This window comes from Astatotilapia calliptera, chromosome 16 (genome assembly GCF_900246225.1).
Source record: "Astatotilapia calliptera chromosome 16, fAstCal1.2, whole genome shotgun sequence".
Lineage (NCBI taxonomy): Eukaryota > Metazoa > Chordata > Actinopteri > Cichliformes > Cichlidae > Astatotilapia > Astatotilapia calliptera.
In genome coordinates, this window is record NC_039317.1 from 17,759,653 (window position 1) to 17,786,359 (window position 26,707).

At 39.7% G+C, this 26,707-nt stretch overlaps 1 protein-coding gene across 7 annotated transcripts in view; it reads left to right on the forward strand.

The window, feature by feature from the left end:
• Positions 1-309: 309 nt before the first annotated feature.
• The window catches only part of mid1 (midline 1), a 33,456-nt gene continuing 7,058 nt past the window's right edge, over positions 310-26,707 (forward strand). Inside the window, exons 1-3 of one of the 7 annotated variants that reach the window (XM_026143755.1) lie at positions 310-417; positions 21,622-22,343; positions 23,550-23,609. In XM_026143755.1, coding sequence (XP_025999540.1) covers positions 21,678-22,343; positions 23,550-23,609 — 726 coding nt within the window. In that variant the 5' untranslated portion in view covers positions 310-417; positions 21,622-21,677. Of the gene's footprint in view, positions 418-7,529; positions 7,645-11,224; positions 11,412-13,620; positions 14,367-15,670; positions 16,025-19,758; positions 20,055-21,621; positions 22,344-23,549; positions 23,610-26,707 lie in introns of those variants that run through there. The other 6 variants (XM_026143750.1, XM_026143754.1, XM_026143751.1 and 3 more) reach the window with 6 other exon arrangements.

The following is a 26,707-nucleotide window of genomic DNA, read 5'->3' on the forward strand; positions in this document are numbered from 1 at the left end:
GCACAATCACTCAGTCCTCAGTCCTTTTTCTGTCATTTTAGGCACCAATTCTGGACCACTTAATATGCAGCTGCACTAACTGCTTTTCAGCTATTCGCCATATATCTGAAGCCATCTAAAGGAGATATTCCCTGGCTTGTTAAAGCAGTCGTGAGCACACGTAAATGTAAATGCTTCCTCTCTCCTTGTGAAATTTAACTTAAAATTAGAGGGTGTGCCTTGAAGTCAAATCTTGTGCTCAGTCACTTGTCAGTGCCAAGGTAATGTGCTGCATTTGCATTCCCAGGAAGGTGAGGCAAGAAGCTGTTTTGCGCTGACTTATGATTCGACTTCTTTGGATTTCGGTAACTTTAGCAGAACTGTAAATAACTGATGATGCCCAGCATTTCAGCTAATGGAAAAATGGATAATACACTGGTAAGTAAATGCAAGAGTTACACACGGCCCTAATGTCAATAAAAAAGAGGCTTATGGGAGTCATAGTCCTGACTGGGTAATGAAGTTTATTTCAAAAGAAAAAGAAAAAGTTCCAGATTAAAGGGATTAGCAGTGATTGCATTAAGCCTCTCATCTTAGTCCACCTCCACACTTGATGACCAAAATGTGATGGTTTAGATACCAACTGAGTCACTGATAAAACAAGCTTAAGCAGTTTTGTGCAGTTCTTGACTTGCTTTGCATTCTGAGCAACTATCTTCTGTGGAGGGGTTGTTTGAAGTAATGCTTAAAAGTTACTTTTCTAAAATTTTAATTTAACATCAATGCTTTCCAACTCAATTAATCTATGTCTGATTGCTATGATCGGGCCAGTATACTGAGAAAAAGTCTTCCCCTCTCCAGTTTGCCACAATCTCCGTGAAGCAATGCAAGAGCAGCCTGCAAAATCTCATTTCATTCTTGCCATCTGTTCTGCCTCATGTTCCAATTGGAAATAAATGTGATTAATATTTCCCCTTTTGAAACAGAGACCACACTGCACCTAGAGTAATGGATGAAATTTGTGTTTTTCTTTTTTTTCTCATTCTGATGTTTGTATTCAAGTCCTATATACATGTTTGTCCCAAACAAATAAGTGCATGGACCTGAATTTGTTTGTGATGTCCGAAAAATTATATTACCAGCGATTCCTCTTCACTCCCTGGGTCTACAGGACACAGCAGAGGGATGCAAGCTGTATATAGGGTGGGACAAGGGCTCGGGTTCAAGTCAGGTCTTTGGCTGTGTTAGACTGTGAATGATTCATTGTTGAAGCTGCGGTTACAATACCTTTTGGGAAACAAAATCCAGTTTTCACAGGCAGTTTTGTTCAGTCTTCAAAATTGCGCAACAAACAGAAAACTGCGTGGCTGGAAAAAAACACCCACTTCCATGCAACACCAGGCATCAGAGCAACCAGATGTTTTCCTCCATAGCTCATTGTTATCAAGCTTGTTTTATGGGACAACTACACACATACTGAATCTGTCTGCTTATTAGTATTACTGCCATCTCTGTCTCTCTTTTTTTTTGTCTGACAGTCTACTTGAGACTGTCAGAATGCCATTTAGCGGTTAGCATATGCGCAGAGATATTTCACAACATATGTTCGGTGAAAATATGTGTGTGTGAGAGTGTGTGTGAAAGACATGTGACTGTTAAATTTAGACGGGGAACTATTTTAATAATTTCCAACTCCTTTCACCTCTGTTTATGCCCTCTTACTTCTGACTAGCTGCAGTTTGCAAACACAATATTTGCTTTAAGTCTGAGCTGTGTGTCTGAGATGACCATATTAAATATATTGTCTGTCTGTTATTTGAGCCAAGAGAAGAAAAAGCTGAACTGGAGAGTTTAGAGCACTTTGAAGCTAGAGCTTTGGGCTCATAGGGATTACTTGAAAATGTGACTCATGTTTAATATGAGCATTCACCACTGCAATGTAAAATATATATATATATATATATATAGATATATAGATAGATAGATAGATAGATAGATAGATAGATAGATAGATAGATAGATAGATAGATAGATAGATAGATAGATAGATAGATAGATAGATAGATAGATAGATAGATAGATTCCATTTAATATGTTTATTTTTAATCATAGTCTTATATGTAATCCTTATTTAGGTGGCAAAAATGGGGGGTGGGGTGGGGGGGAATCTAATTATTTTCTGGTAAAAGTGATCAGTACCAGAAAATGTCTTGAAGAGAAAGTGGTCATTATCAATACTCTGCAGGGCAATTTAAAGCTCTGTTTAATTCCCCTATGTACACAGGCTGCACGCAGGCAAAGCTAGTACACACAGAGTGTAGAAAACATGTTAAAACAAGCTTCAATTATATATAACCTTTCTTTGTTATGAATGAAAGAGGCTGCCAGCAGTTAATGATTAGGCAGAGAATGGACCGTGATAATTACTTCAAAAATGTCAGTGTTAAAGTGCAAACATCCAAACACCTGGTAATATGACTGTGTGCCAATAAAGAAGCCAAGCTTTTAATCAGCACCCTTTAAGGTTTCGCACTCTCGTCTCAAAGATGACAGGGAGCAGCAGCTCCGAGGCGAGTTTTCTCTGCAGCTTTTTTTTTTATCGCCGTGTCCTCCTATTTCCTTCTAGACGATTTTTTTTCTTTCTTGTCGTCTTGGTTGCATCCTTTTTCCCTCGGGTCTTCATTTTCAGATATAGCAGATTCTAGTAATGTGCTATCTCATATGTTATTCAGTTTGGCAGTCATTTGATGTATAGGATTTGTGGAAATACTGTAGTAATCATCATGGGGAACTTAGCAGCCAGCTAATAACAACCAATACCGCCAGATACACTGAGCCAAAGCTACCAGACACTTACAAACACAGCAACAAATAACAAACGCCAACACTGTCAGGCTGTAAAATTGATTTTTAAGCTCTTCCAGGTTTGATTGAGGTGCTCGGTTTGTAAACAGTCTCTATTCTGCTCTCTTCCTTAAACATAGTGGAAAATACAAACCAAACGAGTTTGAATGGGAAAACAAAGACAGCCAACGTGTTTAACAAATTCTATGTTAATACTTATTTTATTCCTAGACTACAGGATAAAAGCCATGTTCCCTCGCTCCTAAGCCTAGCTTTTATCAACTGTAAGCTGCTAACAAGTACCCATTGATGATAGTTTTCTTATAAAACATGAAAACAAACATCCATTTATTTTCTTAACCGCTTATCCAATTCAGGGTGGCAGGGGCACTGGAGCCTATCCCAGATGTCAAAGCACACAGGGCAAGATTATTCATCTAAAGCCAGTCTAAGTATAAAGCCAATTACCAATTATAGGAATTACCAATTAACCTAACAGGCATGTCTTTGGACTGTAGGAGGAACCCAGATTATCTGGACAGAGCCCATGTGGACACCAGGAGTACACATTAACTGCACATAGAAAGGCCCCAGCCACTGAGAGGATTTAAACCAAGGATCTTCTTACTGTAAGACATCAGTGCCAACCACTGAGTCACTGTACTGTTAGTTAGTTGTACAGTACAGTACTGTAAAATGTCTTGAACCACCCCTAAATGGGAAATAGATCCAGGAGTGCAGTATGTGCAGTATGACCTCATTCATGTAAACTGTTTGAGTAGTCTTCAGTCTTTTGTTCCAGTGATCCCACACTGCTTCAGTAACATTGCTTGGATTCCAGAGAGCTCAATCCATGACCTTATTGGCATTGTGTCTGAGGTCATTGCTTAAGATGGTATTGCATGGTGAATGAAAATCTGATGGTATTTTACTGTGTTCCCCAGTGGTGCACGCCAATGGCTGAAATGCACCCCGAATGATGTCAGAGCCTGCACCGTGGTTTACAGATGGCTGTATACACTCACTGTTTTACATCTCGATTGACCTCCAAACATATATATCAGTTGATTTGAACAAAATAATTCAAATTTGGGTTCATGGTGCCATCAGATGTGCTCCCACTGTCTTTCAGTTTAGCTCTTTTATAAATTAGCATAGTTCAGTCTTTGCCACCCTTCCACTGAGATCATTTCTGATGAAGCTTCAGAGAATAGTAGATGGATCGACTGCAGTTGTTGGTGACAAATGCAATTTTATGCCTCTCAAAATGTGTTATTTTGGTCATTTTATTCATGGATTCAACTAAAGAAACAGGATACAACTATTACTAACAATTACTAACAAAGTACATAAAGATGCAATTAAAAATTGTCTCTTTGCTAACTTGCCTGTTATGTGCAAAACTGGTTCATTCATTCATTGGGTGCCCTTTTTTATGCTTGACTGAGATATAGGTCAGTGTTCAGTGGATTAACAAACAAACAAAAAATACTCTTCTTCTGAAAATGGTCAGGTACAAAGACTGGACTGAAAATGAGTGGAAAAGCAACCAATGTCTAAAGAAAAGATTTGAAATACCTTTAAAAAGCCTTTAAAAGCTGTTGCTTAAGACCACTCTAAAAATGACCAGAAATCCTGGGTCCTTCGATGCAAAAAGCTCAATACTAAAATGTAAATGTTTTTGTTTAAATTATTTATTTATTTCACTAAAAATATGATTGTGGCATCTTTTATCTTGATCCGAAACATTCTGGCATTTTATTCTCAAAAGGCAAGCACATTAGCTCCTCTTTAATCCTATACTGCTGGTAACCTTAAAACCAAATTTTCAGCAGTATGAAACACCATCTCACACTTCAGGTGTCTCATACTATGTCTGATGCTCCACAGTAAATGTTCTGCATCCCTGCCCACTCACTGCTATATTCTGGAAATTTGGTGAAGTCATCAAACTGTATTCTGCTCAAAGAAATCATAAAGGTGTAATCATCCCACCTCAACAGGTGTGTGAAAAGTCCCTTGTAATTCCTATAACTTTTTCCTGGTTTCATCATATGTAGGCAGATCTAGGGAGTCAGCTGGCCTGTGGAAAATGCTCTCTTATCATAAAAGCACACAAATAGTAGATGTTTTCAAAGTAGATTGAACCTTTCCCCCTTTACCAGCTTTATGATGATTCTAACTATTCAAATATTCCATCAGTCCACCAGGCACAGTTAGATCAATTCACTACAGAGAGCCTAAACTTAGTTTTAAATATTTAGTTACGAGACTCCAGTTCAAAATTCCTGAACATCAACACAGGTTGGAACAAGAATCCGTCCCAGCAAAATTTTCCACCTCTAATAAGTGCCACTTTCGTACAGGAAGGGTAATTATAAGAGAATGAGGTGCTAATCAGAAGATGGAAGCAATGACAGATGGAAAGAGTGAGATTTAAATGGTGTGCCGGTTCGGGGAGCAACTCATTCATCAACTCTGTTAGATGCTGAGTTAGCTGATGAGCTGTCAGCTTGATCATTCTGTGTTCTCCATCGTGATCATGGCAGAGTTAACAAACTCTGATCATGTTCATCTCATCCTCGACCGAGCATCAACCTTTGCCTTGTAATCCAGCGCTTACAAAAGCTTCCTCTTGAAAGCACAAAGTCACAGTGCATGTTACACAGACAATGAAATCAGTCTGATGTGCCACAGTCGTCACTGAAAACCTCATCAGAGGCGTCTCGATCAGATCCAAGATTTTCAAAAAAGGATCATTGCTGTTAAAATCACCAACAGGCAGATGCATCATAAGATTGAAAACTCAGATGACTTAGTAAACATATTCAGAGCAAGAATTCAGTCTATGTTCTGCACAGCAAAATATATTACATTATTATACTATATAGTAGTAGCAGTAGGTAACAAGAGAGGGCATAGAGGGCTATCCTAAAATGTTCATGCTTTATGAAGTTTTTATCACAACATGCTGATGTCCGCCTGCTTTTATAACAACACGGTGATGTCTGACCTTTAACCTAAGACCTTGAAGCATTACTAAAATTATGTATTTTTATTATCTTTCATATTATTATATGATTGGAGCAGAATTGCCTGAAATCTTTGGCTTCTATAAGCTGTAAAAACTTTAGCTTTTAGGACATAGTCATGCAGTGTGTGATTATTTCAAGAACTTTGGCATGTTTGTGATGTCGTAGCGCGTCAAACTGAAAAAAGAAAACGTGTGTTCTCTCCTTGCCCTTATATATCATATATATCACTCGATATGGATTCTTGAAATTTGTTTTCAAGAACAACTTTGACCTTGGGCACTAACAATGAAGGTCATGGTTAAATTCTTTTAATTTACAATTGCATGTCCCCTAGGCCTAGTATATTGTTCGAAGGCGATTGATAAAAAGTTGTTTTTACTGATTTTCACATATGGTGTGAACCTGACTTTGACCCATTTTACCAAAATTGAATCAGCTCGCACTGTTATTGGTATCTACCATAACACAACATTTTTAAAATGACATCTTAAAACCATGGATGTTAGCCTCACCTTCACACCATCAACAGGTCAAAGTATAGGAGATGTGGTTGCATTGACAGATATCAGTCCTTTGTCCCTGCCTTATTTTTTAGGTTTTCCCAAATCCTTTTCTATATGATACACAACCTAACCGAACACTTCCCCCAAAAACTAAAGCGACTCTGACTTTATTTGAACTCCTACATGATTTGTAACTTTCCTTTCTCTGATCCAAAATAACCTGCGTAGGCTTGCAGTCTTAGGTTTCTAAGTTTCCTCTAAGTGGCAGCTTCCAGAACTTTCCAGTCCATTTTTCAGTTTTGTTTTGTGTGGCCTTTTTTTTATTACTTGACCAGATCCTAGCCACACACGCTTTAAAATCTCTACCTCAGTAGAACTGGGTGAAGAAAAGCAAGGTTCTCTCTCTGTTTTTTCTTCCTTCCTGTTATTCCTTTTCCTTACAGCACCTTGTTTGACATGTGCGTACTGTGAATGTTAATACTCAGTGATTTTATTATGAGTTGAAGAGTGAAAATTTCATAAGATAAGGTGAGGTCTAGCTCAAACCCTTGACTTTTTCTTCCTGCTTGAAAGCCGTACACCCAATTCCTCAAATATGATCTCATTATTGCAAGTATGGAATTGTGTTTTGAGACTGACTCATCTATCTCAAAGGATGAATTCTCATTAGGGTGGAGGAAACCAATTCTCTCTTGCTTAATAGCGAGAAAGATTTTTTTTTTTTTTTTTTTGCCTTTGCTGCTGGCTGCTGCAAATCCTTAAGCTTAAAACTTATTTTCTCTTCTTGCCAACACAAGCCACCCATGGTGAAGAAGTAGATCTCTTTATCAGCATTGTTATGATGCTGATTTACACTATATCTGGTCACCCTTTACACTCTGTTTTTGAAAGCTGGAATGCTACTCATTAACGGCCATTAATATCATTGCCACTATCTTAATGGACCAAGAATAGAGTCCACAAGCTTTTGGGTTAGGTTGGATTTTCAAGATAATCAGTGTCTTTAATGCCAACTCATCAAAGGGTTAAGTTTCTTCTCAGGAGCTTTCCGTGCTCCTGTGCAAACCTGTACAGCAGATGAGAAGCAGAGTGAGTGTCAGTGAGGTATGTGTAGGTACACACCCCAAATGAAGGGGAGTATACATGCAGACAGAACACCTTCAGCCTTCTGTCTCCTGTTTTACCTCAGGGGAAGTACCAGCTGCCTGACAGTAACACTCAGTTTTAGCCTAATATTTATTCACCAGACAGAGACACATACCACTGCAGCCATGGGGAAGCAGGTAAGATCTGTTAAAGAAACACTTAGTGGGACTGGATCAAGCGACTTTAATTAGTGCTGAGTCTTGACTTTAGATTTTGTTTTTTTTTTAATTGCATGACCAGTGCTAATCACCTCAAACTGAACAGCAGGGAAATTGACTAGCACTGTGCTAAGTCACAAAGGGTGAAAGTTGGGGCCTTTATCCTTTCGTAAAAGGTTTCTGGCAATTTTTTCAGCTGTTCCTTGGAATCTGCTATAGTCTACATAAGAAACTTACACACTGCAGTCTGCACAGTGAAGGAGAATACACGCATGGATGCACAGGATTGCACAAACAGGTTTGCATAAGAAGAAGACGTAAGACACTAAAAGTGTGGGTTGTTTGTGCTTCTCAACATAAAAGTTAATTTAAAAGGGAGGGAGGCCAGATATGTTGTCTTAATATGAAGTTCACTCATGCGTGCACATGCATCAAATCTGCTGACAACTGAACAAAACAACTGTTGGTAAATTATTCAGCTGGCAAAAATAAATAAATAAATCTTTTGCTATTCACAGGAAGAAATGTGGTGCTAAGGTTTTGTGCAGTTTTGTGTATTTTTCCTGGATCGCTCATAAGTTTCGACGAGAGGCATTTCCCTCCCTCAAACTTTTATTTTGGTGGGAAGTGAAGCAATGCCATGTTGTTTCAGACAGACCAGAATGTGCAATTGTGCCAAATAACTGCGGATAGGGAACTCTGGTGAATTCATTTAGGATTTTAGTACTTTCCTACATGCAAGCATCTGGATCTGTTTTTTCTCTGAAACACCCTGCTTGCTACAGTTTTAAGCGACCGAACTATTTCTTAACATCAATCTTTTGTGCCTGAGGTATTGAATAATAATCATATTATAAAGACACAGAAGAAGATAGCTTGAATGTATTATTATTCCCCTGAGTGCTTTGGATGTCTGCTGATTTTAATATATGTTTTAAAACTCCCTCTCGCCTTCATTATATAGCTCTATTTCGTCAGTCCTCACTCCAAATGATAAACAAAACAGTCTCCATCGGCTCAGCAGTGCCAACTCCATCAGCTGTGAATTCTCTGCGCCTCGTTGTTGTGACAGAGCGAGAGCTGATGCTAGGTCACTCTCATTGTCAGAGCCAATAACTGTAAATGGGAATGGGGTCTTGTGGGGAAATGGGGCCCGTGTGATTGTAATGTGTGCGCATGCATGTGTTTGGACTCGCTGCACAGTGCAGCTGAAGCATATCCCTCTATCAGTGATACCTCTGCAAATGTTCATCCAGTTTAAAACCTTGAAGAATGTGCTTCACAGGCCAGGGTTGAGTAATGTGTCCTAAACTGTCTCGAAGGAATGTTTTGTTGACATGTAGATGGAGTGTAAGTGAAGGTTTTTTGTAGGGCCGCACCAAGCCAACATATACAGCGGAGCAGTAACACCTCAGTGACAGACTGTTATGTGTACGTTCTCTACACGACGGCGGTTATCATGGTCAGTGCTAAATGAAACGGCGACGGTAGTGTCAAAATTTAATTTAACCCGCAAAGATAGTGTGTTGAAAACATCGCTCAGCTCAGACGCAGCTGACCCAGATCACAACAGCTGCACTTCTGCTTTTGGCTCCAACAGTCTCTATGAACGCATGAACACAGTGCACCAAAACAGATGTTCAGAGCTCCTCAAGCATATCCTGGCGTAGGATGTTTGAGCACAGTGGCACTGTGTCTTTGTTTCTCTAACGGAGAACTGGAGAACAGATAAGTGTTAAACCTCTTCACTGGAGAGTAGACGGTACACTTTTATTCCTTCCTGTGTTGGATAAGTACTGTCTTTAATTGCTGCCTCTTGTGTTTGTGGGGGTATTTAGCTCAATGCTTCACTATCTTTGATAAGATAACTCCAGTGTTGTCAGTGAGAGTATAATGATAAAGACGTGACACTAGTTTTAGTGGGTCCCTCAGAAGCTGGAAGCAATTACAGATTCCTCCAAGCAGCAAGAATGTAGCAGGCGTTCACCATGCACTCTTTCAGAAAGATACATTTTTGTCAGGAAAAATAAAAAATAAAATAAAATACAAGCCACGACTTTCAGGCCTTGGGGCTGTGGTGTGGACTAAACATAAAACATGACCTTACTTTTCCAAAAAAAAAGGGGGGAAAAAAATCCTCAGTGTTTCAATTCAATGAGAAAGCACCAGACACAGTAGGCTTTGAACAACGCAGTATAAGTAGTTTCCTCTGTAAATGATATATGAACGTTTCCTTTGTTCTTCCACTTTTTTCTTTTGATCCCTTGTCATAATTTTCAAAACTTCATGCTCATCATTTCAGGGTGGAGTGTAGTAAATATACGCTTTATACGTGCCGAATAAGGTTATTACTATTCAAACATTAACAGAGTCTCTTAAAAGCGTTGCTTTAAAAGCACTAAACAGACATGCTCTGTAGGGAATCCCTTAAAATATGCCTGTTTATGTCAATATTTTATAATAAATTCAGTCCCACCACTTAGGATCACAGCATGTATTCGTTTGATACACTATAGTAGAGAGCAGAACAGGGCTGATAATTGATTCTGTTGCTGGCATAACTGAACGTAGCATCAGCGAAGCCGCAGAAAACTAAGAGGACAAGAATCATTTCTAGGTCACTGCCCACAGCGGCTCTATACGTTCTGCCAGTCTATCATAAAGCACAGTGAATGTGCGTATGTAGATGTTGGATCTTCTACAGTTTATATCCTTAAACCTCCTACACTCTAAAAATGAAGACGTGCAGATTTTCTTTGAGATACCAGCTTAAATTGCACAAAATAACACCTCCGTTGAAAGCTGAAGATAAACTGCAGTGAGTGTTAATTGGCCTGGTACTAACGGGCTCGTTCATTTGGTTGATGTTTGGATTGATTGTGTGTTGCTTTGTTGTGGGCATCATGCCTTGGGGATGAAAGCAATTAAAGTGTTGAACCTTTGCCATGGCGGGGGCAGTCTACGCTTTCATCTTATTGTTTATTGGCAAAATGAGAAGTGTTTTGGACTGTCCTAGTTAGGAAAATAATTATTGCTGCTTAGATCACTGTTTGCACTCAAAAGGACAATCTGGATGCCAAAGCATGCGCTAACTCAATTGGGCATGTACATTCAGACTTTAATTACCGTCATTTCTGAAGGCTTAATGGCAAACATAACATTGTAAAGATATTCTCCTTTGTGTTGCCTTTCACTTGCATGTGCTCTATGAGGTGATGCGTGCCATTTAGTGAGCAGACCTTAACAATTGTGAGGATGTATATAGCTGTGTATTAAAGCCAGCCATGCAGGATAGCCCTGGAGACTGATCCCATCTGTTCAAGGCCTGGCTGCTTAGTTAGAAACTCATCAAAATGTGGTCCCCCTAGGTTTGTGGACCCCCCTTTGTCTCTCCATTTGTTACCTCTTTGTCTCATTGCTGAGAGGGTGGGGTGCCAGGGGCAAGAGCTCAACCCCGGAATAGGGGAGGGGTTGGTGGGCCCAGGCATTAATGGAGACAGTATCCATGAAATAGCCCAGTGGAAGTGACGCTTCCTGGACATGTTTTACGCTTGCATGAGCATACGGCTGGGGTTGGGGTAGGGTAGAGAGCTTTACCAATGAGGGAGGGAGTGTGGAAAGAGACTAGCCAGGATGCTACTGTATGTTTTGTTTAATTTCCCATGTGCTGCTGAAAAACAGAGCTGAGCTGTCAGTGGGAGTTGCATCTTACTTCTGCGTTTTTGAAGATTATTCTGCTATACCATGTAAGTCAGATTTACTTGTTACTGTTTGGCTGCTAATGAAATACCCTGACTCTTTAATTAGTCCTGATGCTTTAGTGAGCATTTCTCATCATTGTCAGAGCATTGTTTGGAGCATATGGTGTCTGTCCTCTAGTTCCAAAATGTCACCTTAAATTTTATTCTCTGTTTAATGTATATTTAAGAATTTCTTTGTTAGGTATGAAAGAGGTTTGAACTTGGGAAAGAATAAACACCAAGATGAAACATATGATGATGATGATGATGATGCAGTTTAAAAATGTCTGCTCATTTGTTCACTTGGATAGATCCTGTTTTTTCCCTCATCAAAGTTTATGTAACATTCAATTTCACAGCCTATTTTTTTCTAACTTCTTATCTGCTTTTTCAGGAGGGTATTTCTAGCCCTTTTCAGGGCTTTCCCCCCCCAATTTATAGAGCTTGATGTGCCAGCCATCATCAAGAGAACTGCCTCAGGCTGTAAATGGCCTTATTTAGTGAGGATGAATATTCATTTGTTTAAATAATTATTCCAGCCATGCTGTTATTTATTGATAAGGAAATATATGGGCGCTATAATATGACCTTTTTTTTTAATTCTAGTAAGATTACACTAAGAAAACAGTTCACAAAAGGTCACATATACAAATGCATTAACAAAGCATAAACAAAATTGCTTCTGTTACTCCTCAAACATCTGGAGTCCAATTTGATATCAGCTTGATAGAATGAAACTGCCAGTTTATATTTCAGTCATGTTGATGCATTATGACATAATCCGTGGTAAATATTTGGATTTATACAGTTTATTATATCTGTTTTTAGTGGAAAGCAGAGCTACTAAGTAACAAGAAGATACCAAAATAAATATGGATCAATTTGCTGGACTTGAAAGCCCCTGAGAATTTGTGTGTTAACAAGGATCAGATTGGGTTTCCAGTGGGTGAGGTGGGGACAGTTGTTAAAACCACAGCCCAGACAAGTTTTATATTTATGGGATGAGTAAAACAGAAACAGACATTTTTCCACTTCGCGTTTATTACAGTTCAGAATAGGGCGTGACTTTAGACTGACCCTGAAGTAGCAAGTCATTTTCATCTTTAAAAAGCACTGGCCGCAAATGTCAGGATGACTCTAATGTCCTGAGTTTTATTGCCTTTTACTGCCCTAATATGATTCTCAATATGAGAGCAAGCAGTGAACTAATTATTCTGCAGACAATTTGTGGATATATATATAGTACTCAGAGCAATAGCACTTTCCTGCTGATTTTCTTGCTGTTGGAAATTATTGAAAAGGTCGTGTGCATCTAAGGACTGATATGAGGAATACCTTTGCTGTGTTTTGCACCCAGACTTAACTTTAGCATTATTATTGTTTTCTGCTCCCAGAAAGAAGAGAATGTAAGGAAGGAGTGTTAAAAGAGTGCTAAATTCTCAGGAAATAATAGCTAGCTTGTTTAGCAAGGTCCTTTTACAGACTTTCTGGTCGCACAGTCACATACAAATAAAATATTTTAATTGTAATCACCAACTGGACAAATTATTTGTCCAACTGCAACAAGAAGTCAAGAAGAAGTTCAGTGACTCACATTAGCGCAGGTAAAGCTTAACAGCAAGCTAGCAGCCTTATTGGTACTAGCTCGCTGTACCACCCAGAACAGCCCTGCCATTAATTTTAAGCCATAAAGTGAATTATTTAAAAATGATGCCATAAATGTGTTTATTTCTGCTCTTTGGTTTGGGAGCCGGCCTTAAAATGCCACTAGGTTTTTGTGACAGTCATATTAGCTTCATCTTTATATGCCGCTTGGTAGTTTTTTATGTATTAAATTGATTTGTCCTGTGAAGTTTCACATCCATTAGTATGTTAGTTACATGGCCATAGGAGTCACCCGCTTAATTTGCCTTTTGTTTCTCAATTTAGTCATGGTCACCGGGAGGAGAGCGACCTCTCTCAGGTATTGTTGTCTCGCTAACAGCGTCTTTACACATTTTTGCTCCTTACAAAACGTTGCAGACTTTAGATTGGCATGGGTTGCTGGAAGGAACTGGACAGTGACAGACAGCAGTAGGCTTGACTGAGAAACAAACAAGCTGTGAAGAGAGAGCTGAAGGTTTGCCAGTGAAAAGATTAGAGTGGCATTTGGCTGGAGCGCCAAGATGCACCGTTGCTCTTGCCACACTGTCATGGCAACGGAAGCTTTATACTTGCCTCGCAGTCCCCCCGCTGAGTGTCCAGACTGTACCAAAGAGTCATTTAAAGATCCTGGGATTATTTGTGTTGACAGTAGTTAGCCGTTTACAACATAAATTACATTTTCCTGAATTCAGCTGCATTAAATAGACATTTGCTGCCCTCTTTGATTATTCATTACCATGGCTTTACATTCTTTTGACAGGTGAATGAATAAGACGCAAAAGGTCTATTATAAAAGAGCATGTAAACTTCGCTGAGCATCTTCACAATTCAATCTATCCCAGAGCTCTCATTTGTCATGCAGAGCACCTCTGTTCCCTGGTGACCAATCAGGAGTTCTTCCCTGTTGGCTAAAAGCACCCCCTTCACTGCCTCATCATCATTTGTGATTGACAGCCTCCCACAGGAAGGAGGGGGCTTATTTACCTCCTTGTGTTCTCATGGGACTAAGTTAATGATCCCAGCCAACAAAATAATACAAAGAGGGAAAAGCCTGAGAAGTCGGCGCCTGGTTGAACCATTTGGAGCAGTTTCGGCTTCTTTTATAGAGGATTAGAGAAAAAGAGGCTGTGTGAAGAGAATTTCAGAGATAGCAGTGAGACAGATGAAGCAGCAGAACCCAGACAGAAAGTGGGAGCTGAAGGGAGGCTTCTGAGGAAAGCCGGTGTTTTGAGAAAAATCCCTTCCTGGGCTTTATTTCTGTATTCATCTGTCACCCTGGCTGTGAACTGTGTGCTTGACTGAGTAACAGACAGCGAGGTAAGGCGTGATCTGTATTTCCAGTGGATGACACTTTAAAAGCTGTTTAGGTTTCTTTTAGACTTTGGAGTTTGGCTTTGAGGGAGTTTTAGTGTGCTAAATTAAATACGGTATTCTGCATATTTTTTTTTGTCTGCATGTTTGAAATGTAGATATAAAAATGTAAACAAACATCAATGGTGATTTTATGGCCCAGTGAATTTTTCTGTGGTGCTCAGTTAAATATTTTTGCACTTTATTGCATGCTTCTACACTGCACATGGTGCTGACCTAACTGCAGCTGCAGTTATGATGCATTTCAACTCATTATTTGAGTTAACATATATAAGAATCTAAGTGTTTTTGTCATTCCCCTACATTTCTTTTGATCCTTTTTTATACTGAAAAATAAGATCTCACTGCTCCTCCTCCGGGGTTTTGGCTTAGAGTTAATCCAAACCAAGCCATGCCTTATATATTGTGGTTTAACCCCACAACATAAACGTCTGCTTTATATGGATGCCATTTAAAAAAAGAAGAACAAAAACCACTCTGACCTTATGTTGTTGACAAGGTTGTTGCAGGTAATGCCCTGCCTCAAAAGTAAGCTCGAATTCAGTGCTAATAAACGGATCAAACTTGATGTTATCAGTCTCACTATTTGGATGCCAATCCTGTCAGCCAGCACATGTTTGCGTTGGAAGCGTTTCTGTGAGACTGGTGAACAGATGCCAACAATCTGAGAAAACTTTCAACAATATCTAAGTCAGCTGTCGCAGCCACATTACATTCCTGTGTGTTTCCATTTCAGTGAATGTGTTCACAAGAAAAAAAAGGAAGAAAGAAAAAAAAGGTGTTATTGCTTTAAGAAATAAGCTTTCTTCTGAGCGTTTTCCAAGCTAACATAAAGTAACCTTCCTACCTTGAGCAATGTTATTCATCAGCATTGAGATAATGAAGATAGCAATTCTTAATAGTTATATGGCATAAATGACTGACAGTCTATTAATATACCTCTGCTTAGCCATGATAGCATTTGCAAAGTGTCGCTCTTGTACTTTCTGAACAGTTGATTAATAATTGATTACTGTGTTTCATGAGGCACTATTCCATTTGGCTCCATTGAACCGTGACTTAGGCGTGAAGCTGCATTATTCTAGACTAATTTTAGCAGGGTTAACTATAAAGCATTGCAAATTTTGGTTTATATTATATGCAAATCTCATCGTACGAAACATGCAATGAATCTGAAATGAATCTGTTTATTAATGCAGTGCATGTTGTTTTTGTGGCATGCAGCTCAGCTATTTGGGGGGAAAAATCCATTGGAGGATGACAGCAAACCTCTTTCCGGAGTTATGGTAACACCCTATGCTCTAACAGTTCCGAGAGACAGACCAAACCAGTGAAAGGCCTGCCCCTTTCTTATGATTGGCTATCTCAACAATTTGCAGCCCACTACTTGTAGATGGGATAGGTGCAGTTCTCAGTGAGGGAAGAGAAAAGGGTGGTAAGTTTTGATCTTCCTGCTGTTTTTTCAGTAGGCTAGAAGGAAAGAGTTAGTGTCAGAAACTCACAGAGATTCAGGGGGCGAGTGACTTTGCTTAAAGTTCAGACCGCTGCAGTGGATCAGCTTGGTAGAGCCTAACTGCTTGTTTATTGCTGTAATCATGTGGCAGGTAAGTCAGAGGGTCATTCTTAGCTCTGTTCACTGTGTTTCTGTGCCTCTGTATTTTTCTACCAAAACAATGAGTCATATGTTTCTAAGCCTGTAGGCAAGGATCTGTGCAAGAGCTGAGGTGGTTTGGCCTTGTGGTGCTCACAGATTCCTTCATGTTATGAAGTGTGGGTAGAACTTGTGGAATAAGATGACTAACTTGGAGGGCCAACAGGGATTTTGTAATTAAAAAGCGTCAAAGAGAGTGGGAGCAGACAAAGTCGATTTCCAGTGTTAAAGCAGCAATTCAGTGTAGCATTTCCTAAAACACACACTTTTACATGGCCTCTGCCTGAAAGAATATATCTTTTAGCCTTATTTTCTTTTCTCCCTCCCTCTCTCTCTCTCTCTCCTCCCACTTCCCTTTTTTTTTCCAACCCTTGCTCAGACTTAGAGATCCACTGCAGCACTGAGGAAGATAAAGCCACTCTTCCAACCACAATCTTGTGGCCTCGTGACCTACAAAATACCATTTACGGAGCTGATAAGATAAAGGATACAGACATTTTCCCTCTGCAAAATCTATCTCTATATATATTTATATAGTGTGTGTGCGTGTTTGTGCGTGCATGCGTGAGCCCATTTGCATCAGCCCTGCATACATAAAAACAGAGCAGAGCTAATGAAGAGTGAAGCTGAGTTATCGCATTTGAGTCTGTGGTTGCCCCTGTTAATAAGTAACTTATCTCATTCACTTGAGGAGGAATGTTAGACATCTTCCCACCAGAGCACTGCTTCTGATCACTAGTGTGACAAATAGATATCAAGCTGTCACCATGGTAACTCACGAGGTCTTTTTATAATGTATAATAATTAGAGTTTAGGAGAAGGAGCTGCAAGTGGTGGACGCTTTGGGAACAGAAGTATTAACTGACTATTAAATTTTTACACGTTTCTTAAGATTGCAGTTATTTTTTATTTTGGTGGGAATTTATAGGTCACCATTTAATTTCAACGTCAGACCGGACACTGTGCTTGCTGTAGTTCACAAATCAGCCACACGATGTCGCTCTTTGAATGTTTTCCACAACAGTTAGACTCATTCTTGTTGAATGACGTCTGCAAACTGGTTGTCCTTGCACAGGGGACAGACGGTAAACAAGAGCAGGTCTAAACATTATTTATGATTTCAGCAAAAACGTGCAGATTGAGATAGATCCGAAGTGAATGAGACATTTCTTCTGTGTGGACGTTTGAGTCACAAAACCACAGCTGCATACTTGGAAAGTCACATTTTCTAAAGTTCCTGTGGTGGTGGAAAGGATACAGTGTTTCCCCGCTGATGCCACCTGCCAAGCCGCCGAGAGGAAATGAGAGTTTGGTGCAACTTCTGATGTTGACCGGGATGACCTGTGTCAGTAAACATGCAGAGAAGTGACAGGCAGGAAGAATGAACATATTTCAGCTGACCTCTACACCTCCGTTTCCATTTCTTACGCTGTGAGAATGCCATTGCTAACATTAATTGGACCTGGTTTCCAGCTAAAGCTTTGTTTGCACAGCCACAACACCAAAACTTATAACGCTGTTATTCTTCTCCGTGCAGTTGTGCTTGACAGATGCGTTTTGAATTCAGTTGCCGAAATATTTAGATTTGTAATTAACTTGTCCTCCGTAATCATTTAAATAACAGCATTTGTAGCCCTTGGTCAGGGCCAGTTCCCATTAAGCTAATCTCAGTAATGTGTGCAGCTGCACATCAGGTAGATTTGTCAGTCTAATCAGCTGATTTGTGCTGCTGCAGCTGTAAATCATATTAGGCCAGAGTGGGCCGCTGCTGAGCTGGCTGCTTCAGGGAGCAGCAACAGGCCACACATTGGTCACAGCTACGCTGTGAAGACAGGATTATAGATAAATATGTTAGGTGTGTGCCCCAGGAAGGAAGACAAAGAGCAATCACACTCTTTCAGACTCCGAATACAGGGTTCAGAGCTATCATTAAGGGCGATAAAAGACCATAACCAAAGGGATTAGGCAGTACTTGAACAGGAAATTGTCTTCATATCTGAGACTTTGTAATTGTTTCATCTCTTAGTGACCCATTAGGCGACTTCCTAATCAAATAAAATTACACATGTTCAGTTAATACTTCAGTTTAAAGACAATCACACATTTAATTTCTTATTTCCCATACCTGTGATTCTTTGGATACCATACCCTAAGCATCTTCCTCAGTATAGAGTATGAAGAGAAACTGTCAGCTGAAAATGCTGCACTTATCCAAAAGCAATCAGTTTGCCAAACGTAGCTGTTAAAGTGATGTATAGAGTCAGATGTTTTTGTACAAGGTTTTATGTAGTATTCTGGTTGTATGGTCGTATTACTCTCCAAATTTAAGGTCTCATCTTATTTAACCATTATTGTTGAGAGAACTGAACTTTGGATCTCATTTGTTTTCATATTTAATGCTTTATGGTCTCAAAGTATGTAACTTCATAACACCAGAATACTCCCATAGCAATATTATATCAATACAATGTCTGTCATTATTAATGCATGTTCCAATTGGTGTGGATATGTGATATAACCTAATACAGCTTGTCCCAAAAGGTAATGAAATTTTATGTAGGCAATGTTACAATGCCCCATAGACAGACAGTAAGTACCAGAATTTGACTGTTCCCCTTTTTCTCATTAAATGGGAACAGAAGTCAGAATTTTGCCTTACACTTGTGAATACTTTGGTAAAGAGCAAAAAAAAAAAAGAGGTTCTTTTTAAACTTAACTTTGAATCTTTTCAGTCATCAATGTGCATTTTTCTCCTGGTTTCCCTAAGCGCTGTTTATTCAAACTGATCAATTCTCTGTGCGATCTTATGATAGACACCAAATTCCCTGGCAATACCAGTGACATTCCAATATGTATCTCGCAAGCAATGTACCTTCTACCCAGTCCTTTGTACGAACTGTAGCATGCCTTTAATAGTTATAGTGTACCTGTCTCTCAGAGAGAAAAGTCACCCTGGGGACTCTTTTGATTGACAGAAGAATTCAAATGAAGCGCAGCAGGGGTGTGTCTGGAAATAGAGGCACATGGTAAGCAGATGGTACCTCAGTGATTCCCACATGAGGGCCAGCTGGTACAGACTGGAATGTAGCACATAATGTTAGAAAGTGCCAGTCTTTATTTGTAATTGTATGGCAGATTCTTCGTGCCTCAGCATTTTTTTTGCTGAGCAACTTTACAGTTATTTTGCAGCCTGTAAAAATCCATTGCATCAGATTTGTTGCATATTAAATAACAATGGCCTCAGAGAGGAGGGATAACAGACTCCGATAGATGGTGAACCAGCGATTCCACATAATTTTCTTGACTGGATGCTGCGGGAATCCCAAACCTCTGCCCCACATCACAGATGAGTCCCGCTGCCTCCCGGGCTCCTTCTCATCTGTGTTTGTGTCTTCAGCCTTTCTTTTTGAGTCTCCGGTGGAATTGCCAAGTACCTCAGCATTGTGCTGCTTGAAGCAGAGGTACAGTCACACAAGGGAACCTGAAACTGATCCGAACGCTTTGAATTTCTGAATGGGCAGGGCTGAGGGGACACTGACCTGCCTGTGAGGATGTGAGCTAGGGCTCTACATGATACTGTGCCTCTGCTTATTTGCTGATTTTGACTCTCGCTCTCTTACACGCGCACTCTCTCTTTCTCCCTCTCTCTCTCTCGCTGTTGCCTGCTCTCTCTCTCTCTCTCTCTCTCTTCTTCCAGTACTGGCCTGAGCTCCAGCTGTAGGTGGAGCTGGCTTTCCTGGAATTGTCGGGCAACTTTTCCTGTTGTGCTTGCTACCTCTTGCTCAATCACTTGCTTAATGACAGCTCTGCTGCAGGACTTATGGGGCTCTGAAAACTTGTGCCATCTGGATGCATATCTCTACAAGCATGCTGGAGTTAATGACTGGTGCATTTTGTGGTATAAAGATATTTTCATGATTCGAGTCAGAAGTTCTCCTTCAGCAAAAATGTCTCGGCAGTACAAAGTGGGGCGAAATCCATCGGTGGGTAAAGTAAACTGTGTATGAATGGGAGCACTTTCAGGAGTGCGTAATGTACTTGGGGCTGTAACGCACTTTGCAAGGGCTCTTTGCCACAGTGTTGTTTTACAAGCTTTTTATAATGTGTGGATATTTTATACCATAAGCGATGACATCAGAGGATAAGTGTCTTTTTGCTTTGTGTTTGTCACACAAAGCCCTTTATTTAGTTTGTATTTAGGGCATCCTATTGAAAATAACAACTCGCAAAAGCATTATGTTTATCCAGTTGCTTTGCTAAAAAAAATATAATGTGTGATTTTGTCTTTTCTCTTGCTGCGGAAAATCTAACAAGTGGATGAAATTTTGAACAAGAAGTTGTTGTTTTTTTACCATGTTTTACTATCATGTTGTTACCCTGTAGAGGTTTATTTGCTTTAGTACAATGCAAAAATGACTTCATATCATCTGTAAAGTTAACATAATATAGTATTGTTATTAAATAACATTTGTTCCTGAAAGCATATTTTGTTCACACCAGAGGGGTTTGGACAATGGAGCGGTATCCCTTGATTCTCAATTTCTAGGCACCTACATTTGCTGCTTTGCCTTTAAAGAACAAAATAGCACTGAAACAAAGGCCCGCAGATGCATCAGAGTCACAAGAGACACGTGCAACAATTGCTTCTTTTCTTGTGCAGTACAGTGGGATCGCTGAATGTCTGCGAGGATTTGAATAGAATAGAAAGAACAAACCCAGGTTTGTAGCTCATAGGTAATTGCTGTATCCTCATAACTTCAAAAGGCTACTTGTGCTCGACTGTCCTGATAATGAGCTTTTGCCTTCTTCACACATAATGAGTGGAGGTAGAGAGTTCACATAGAAAGACGCTGTGAGCACAGTGTGTCCACTCGCAGCTGGGGTGTCTGACTGGCCGGGAACAAAGGCTTAGTGTCTGTGATGGTGTGTAGCCCCAGCCATCAGCAAGCAGGCCAATACACTTCTGCTTGGCTGAGTTGTCAGTCCTCACTGGCCTGCTGGCCTACGGGCTACAGTATAGACAGGCTAGACTATTCCTGTGCCAAATTAAAAGGAGCTGCTGCTGCATTCTTTAAGTTCTCAGTTGAGCCACACAGACCAAACTGAAAGCTGATACATGTTTATGTATTATGTGCAAACACGTGTTTTTGCCCGAGAATTCTCCTGCTTGCTTGTTTTATTTTTCCAGTATTCTTCATTTCCATAATCAGATATCTCTTACAAATATTTATGTAATAAAATATTAATGTTTTTTACGTTCAGTCGATTTCTGGTGCATGCTGAAACTCAAGTAGAGATGAATAACTTTGTTTTTATTATCATAAATACTGGTAATTAGATCGGGTATGCGTAATGTGTTTTTTATTGTTCCTTCCAAAGAATATGTTGGATTTGATTGTGGACATTAGGACTCCAGCTAACTATTGTTTCTCCATCAGTTAATCTCAGAAAAATAACTTGATAGAAACTAATAAGCAACAGTCTATCATTTTTTTAACCTTTGTCGCTGCTGCTAGCATTTCCTTTATTATTTTTGTGTCATCTTTACAGATAGCTGATCAGCTTCCCTGGATTTCGCTGAACATCCCGCTTTGTTTTGCTTGAAAATGGAAACGCTGGAGTCTGAGTTGACCTGCCCAATCTGTCTGGAGCTTTTCGAGGACCCACTGCTGTTACCCTGCGCTCACAGTCTTTGTTTCAATTGCGCCCACCGAATCCTGGTCTCCCACTGCACCCCCAGCGAGCCAATTCAGTCCATCAGCGCCTTTCAGTGCCCCACCTGTCGCTATGTCATCACCCTCAATCAGAGGGGCTTAGAGGGACTCAAACGCAACGTCACTCTGCAGAATATCATCGACCGCTACCAGAAAGCTTCTTTAAGTGGACCCAACTCTCCTAACGAGACTCGGCGTGAGCGAGCCGTCCCTGACAGCACAGCCATGACGTCCCCCTGCAACCGGGTCCAGTGTCAGTTCTGCGAACAGGACCCTCCACAGGATGCCGTGAAGACTTGCGTCACCTGCGAGGTGTCATACTGCGAGGAGTGTCTCAAGGCCACCCATCCAAATAAAAAGCCTTTCACGGGACACCGTCTAATCGAGCCCTTGCTTGACTCACATCTACGAGGGCTTATGTGTCTGGAGCACGAGGACGAGAAGGTCAACATGTACTGTGTGACGGACGAGCAGCTGATCTGCGCATTGTGTAAGCTAGTTGGCCGACACCGAGACCACCAAGTCGCAGCCCTCAGTGACCGATATGACAAACTCAAGGTAAGAAATAATTTTAGAGAAGCTCAGGGACTTAGGACACAGTGAGAACAGATTTTTCACTAATGTTACCAGCACATAATTGAGAGACGGTTTCTGAATTTTTCAAAAACCTCTTTCAGCTTCTCAGCATGACAGGTTGGCAAGCTGATAATGAAAGTATTGAATTTCCACATTATGATAAACTTAAGTGGGCTTTTTGCACAGCTCGATTTTGGCAACGCACAAACACACAGAGATAAATTAAGAGTATTGATTACAGGAATGTGAAACTAAATCTCATCGATTTATTTTTTAAGTCGTTTATCTGAAACAGACAGTCAACAAGAAAGTACTCCATGACGGATTTGCTACTCGAAAAATACAGATGATTTACAAGAATAAGTGCAATAATACTTCGCAGTTCTAGTAAGAGAGATAGAAGGGTGTTTTTGTGAAGCAAGTTTAGAGTTGAGTTTTTCTGTAGCGAATTAGCAAACACTACAAAAGCTCCTTTATTCGGCATTGTGAAATAAATAATTGTACGAAATGACTTCCTCTCTAAATTACGCTTAGCGATAATGTGTTTACTTTGAAGCTGTTTCCCACTTGGCCAGTCAGAGACTGCTTTCACACTTTTAGGTAGTACTGCTCATTGTCAGTAGATGGGCCGACATGAATAAGACATAAGAAGATGCTGTTTGCTGGAGTATAAAAGGGCGGTTTGGCTTTTCTTCACAAATAAGCTTCTATCATAAAAAAACTAGCTTAGGTAGGTGTATAAAGTAACTCGCAAACTCAACAGGATGATTTTATCGTCCACTATAAGCCAGTTGTTCCATGGAACTTTAACACAAAAAAGAAAGTTACCATACACAAGGGAACATCAAACATTTACTGTTTTAATTTGGGAAAGTCTTAAACTCGGCTGCAAAAAGCTTTTCAGTTCAGTTAAAGTTCACCTTAAAGTTTGTCTGCATGGCATAGGCTGCATAACAAAAAAAGAGCACCCTTATTCTTTTCACAAAACACTCCCTTAATGCATGACTCACAAAAGGATAGTTTTATGTATCACACGCAGCACTGAAAGCCTTTTTTGTCCCCATTCCTTTCTTTCACAATGCTTGGTCACAGTGGAAGTGGGATATAAACAATCTTTTTGCAACATATTGGGAAGATAGGACCAGCCTTAACCTCTCTCCTTTGTTTGATCGTGCTGTCATTGTGCAGAAATCTCCCGGCCGCTTTCTCTGTGTGGGGCGTGATCATTCGTTCCAGGAGGCAGAGCAGGTGATCAGCATCATTTCTTTAATTACACATTCGGGGCAGATTTACTGCGTAGATCTGCCTGGACCTGAATGTAACTTTTGAAGGGATCGATTACCAAATCAAGACCAGTGAAATGAAAGTGAAACGCTAGTTGCAGCTGGTCTGCATAACATGAAGTAATGAGGCATGGCAATATGGCCTGGATGGTTATTAATGCTAGAGTTAAAGCACTCAGCATTGTGAGCCTGGTGTGTTTTAATTATTTCACGAAGTAGTTAATGTGTGCTGTGACATTGTTACTTCCCTTTTAATGAGAATAAAATCCTGCAGATGTTTGCAGACATTAGGATTGTGGGTGAATTAAGGCGAACCGAATCATTTTCATCCTCTTGCAGACTGTTATAAGCAAAGGTCTATTTTCTCTCTTGAAAAACATTAACCAATTACCTTTTTCGGTATCCTATCGCCGTATCTCATATTTTACTATTTCATGTGTTTACTCTTTTTTTCCCCCCTTGATGCACATGCACTGTTAGTTGCATTGTTAGCCCAAGTGAAAGAGGAAATGACAATTTTCAACAAAGAGAGAAATAGTTTTTTTTCTCATGGCATAGGACAGGACCCAGGTGGCATGCAGCTTTGCTTGTTGATAGTTGTTGGCTTTTTTCAAGCACATGTTTATAGCCACAGTGCCTCACATTTCTCGCAAATTCCCAGACAAAGGGATACTGTGACTTGTAAAGGCACACATGTGCGTCTTTGTGTGCGTGTCTGTGTTTCAGCCTTAATTATGTGACATGATCCCAGTTAAATAATTATAAATCTTATATATCCATGTTATATTTTCTTATATCGCTGCATTCCTATTAAAGTCATAGGAAAGGCAGAAGCATTAAGGAAAACCCCCTTTTTTGCCAGATAATCACAGAGCTTATATGTAAACATACGAAACAGTCATGCAGACGTTGTAAAGCTTGAGCTGATCAAACCAGCTAGATTAAAACCGTGGGAAGAAACCCATGTAAACACGTGGAAAACAAGAGGAGGAAATGAAATTAAGACCCAGGACTACTCTATAACGAGGTGACGGTGGGATACTCAACCACAGCGCTGAAATATTTATTTTCAGTGATAGTAGGAAATGGATAAGTTACATTTTCTTCATTTCACTGTTATGACCTTGTGCGCGCCTAATTAAAAAGAGATTGCACTCATGTATTCCGCAGGTATTAGTTTCACCTCTTGACTTTGACGTACGCCTCGCATGTTCTCGTGATATAAATTTCCAAACATTGTCATCAGAGAACTTATACTAGAACAGCTCGGTCGCACACAGTATGTGGGTACTTTTAAAGTTCTATAAAAATCAAACCAACTGATATTTAATGTGGTATTTTTTGTGAGGAAAAAAAATCTGCATCATTACAATCAGTGTTGGAAAAGTTCTTTTTGAAAGGTTATAGAATAAAGACTACTAGTTAACCTGTTCAAACATAAATATGATTGTATTAATTACTAACTTACTACATTTGATGTCTTCAGTAAAACTAGTTCAAGTCCATTGCATTTTGATTTAGAAAGCACTTTCACAGCTGGTGAAGAAGCTTTATTCTGTTTAGTGTCAAAGCCTGTTTCTCATTTTAGAAGGAAACCATTGTTGAATTTTTAGCAATATCCAGCCCTGAGAGGCATTCTTGTTCGCCAGCGTGGTCACTCACTTTGGTGTGGTTGGCTGGTCGCAGGCATAGCAGGCTCGGTTGCTTGGAGCAGTACGCATTGATTTGACATTTGGCAGAGAAGAGATGGTTTAAAACTAAAACAAGAACAATCAAAAACAGCATTCAAGATTTCATATTGCCACATGAATGGAGCCTGTTAAGATGTAGAGGCAGCTGACCTGCTTTTTCTGGAAATCTTCCAAGGCAGGACTAAAGTGAACAATGAAAAGCAAAAAATGGATTCTACTTACAAGCTCATCAAAAAGTAATTAATAAATGTATAAGTTGATAACTTATTACAATTGCATCTATTTTTGATTCATTTACTTAAATACAGCACAGATTATACACATGTATGTATACACCAGAGTTACCACACACACTATGGTACAAATACAGTTACGGTGTTCTCCAGCAAAGTAATGCAAAACACGGCCTGTGTTGCTCACAGGATGAGGAGTCGCACAGTGAATAAAATTTCTAATGTTGACACAGGATAAAAGTCTGAGTCCTGACGTTGACCTTTCAGGACTCTAAGAGGAAGGAAGAGAGGCCAGCCAATGAAAAGGTGTGGAACCAGAAGCTTTCCCATACAAAAGGAAGCCACTATTCTTTCCTCTCATCAGATTTAAATGATTTTAGGAAAGAGACCTCCATTAGACAGAGCTGTCTAAACATGTGAAGAATATTCACGCTGCAAGAGAAGTTATTTTAGCTTAATTGAAAATGCCTGTACAGCAAAAATTTTCGCTGAGGTGATTTTACTTTGTTGTTTTTAACGGTCATACTGTATTTTGCTGTATTCACCATCAGCTGAATATCTTATGTTTCGTACACCACTTAGGAGGTTTCAAAGCCGCCATAACCTGGACCTGCAACGGATCATCTGAAATGGCTTTCATCACATTTTCTTTTCCATATAAATAAATTATCTTTGTAAGAGCAGTAAAACAGAGGCTCTGCTATTTTAGTACAGTGACTCACACACCTTATGAAATCACAATGTGAGACTGAACTAACATGACAGAGCCTCTCCCACCATCTATTTGCTTTAAATCTTTGCAGGCTTCTTGTGCTTGTTTGGTCTCATCTCAAAGTATTTGTGGGTTCTTTTTTTCCCTTTTGAATAAAGGGATGTTAGTCAGAGTTATATTTTTGTGATTAGTGTTTATGGTTCTCTACAATAATTTCTTTTAAATCAATGTTTTAGGAACCAGGTGCTATAGTTACAAACAGTGAAATTCAAAGGCAGTTTGTAACTGTTTGACTGTAAAATTTCAGATCCATTCACATGTATTGCTGAAGACTTAATAATATATTGAAATACGTTGTTCTGCTTGTATTTGATTTAGCTGGAAATGCAGGTTTATTTTATTTTAATGTCTGGTGTCAGTTTTTTAA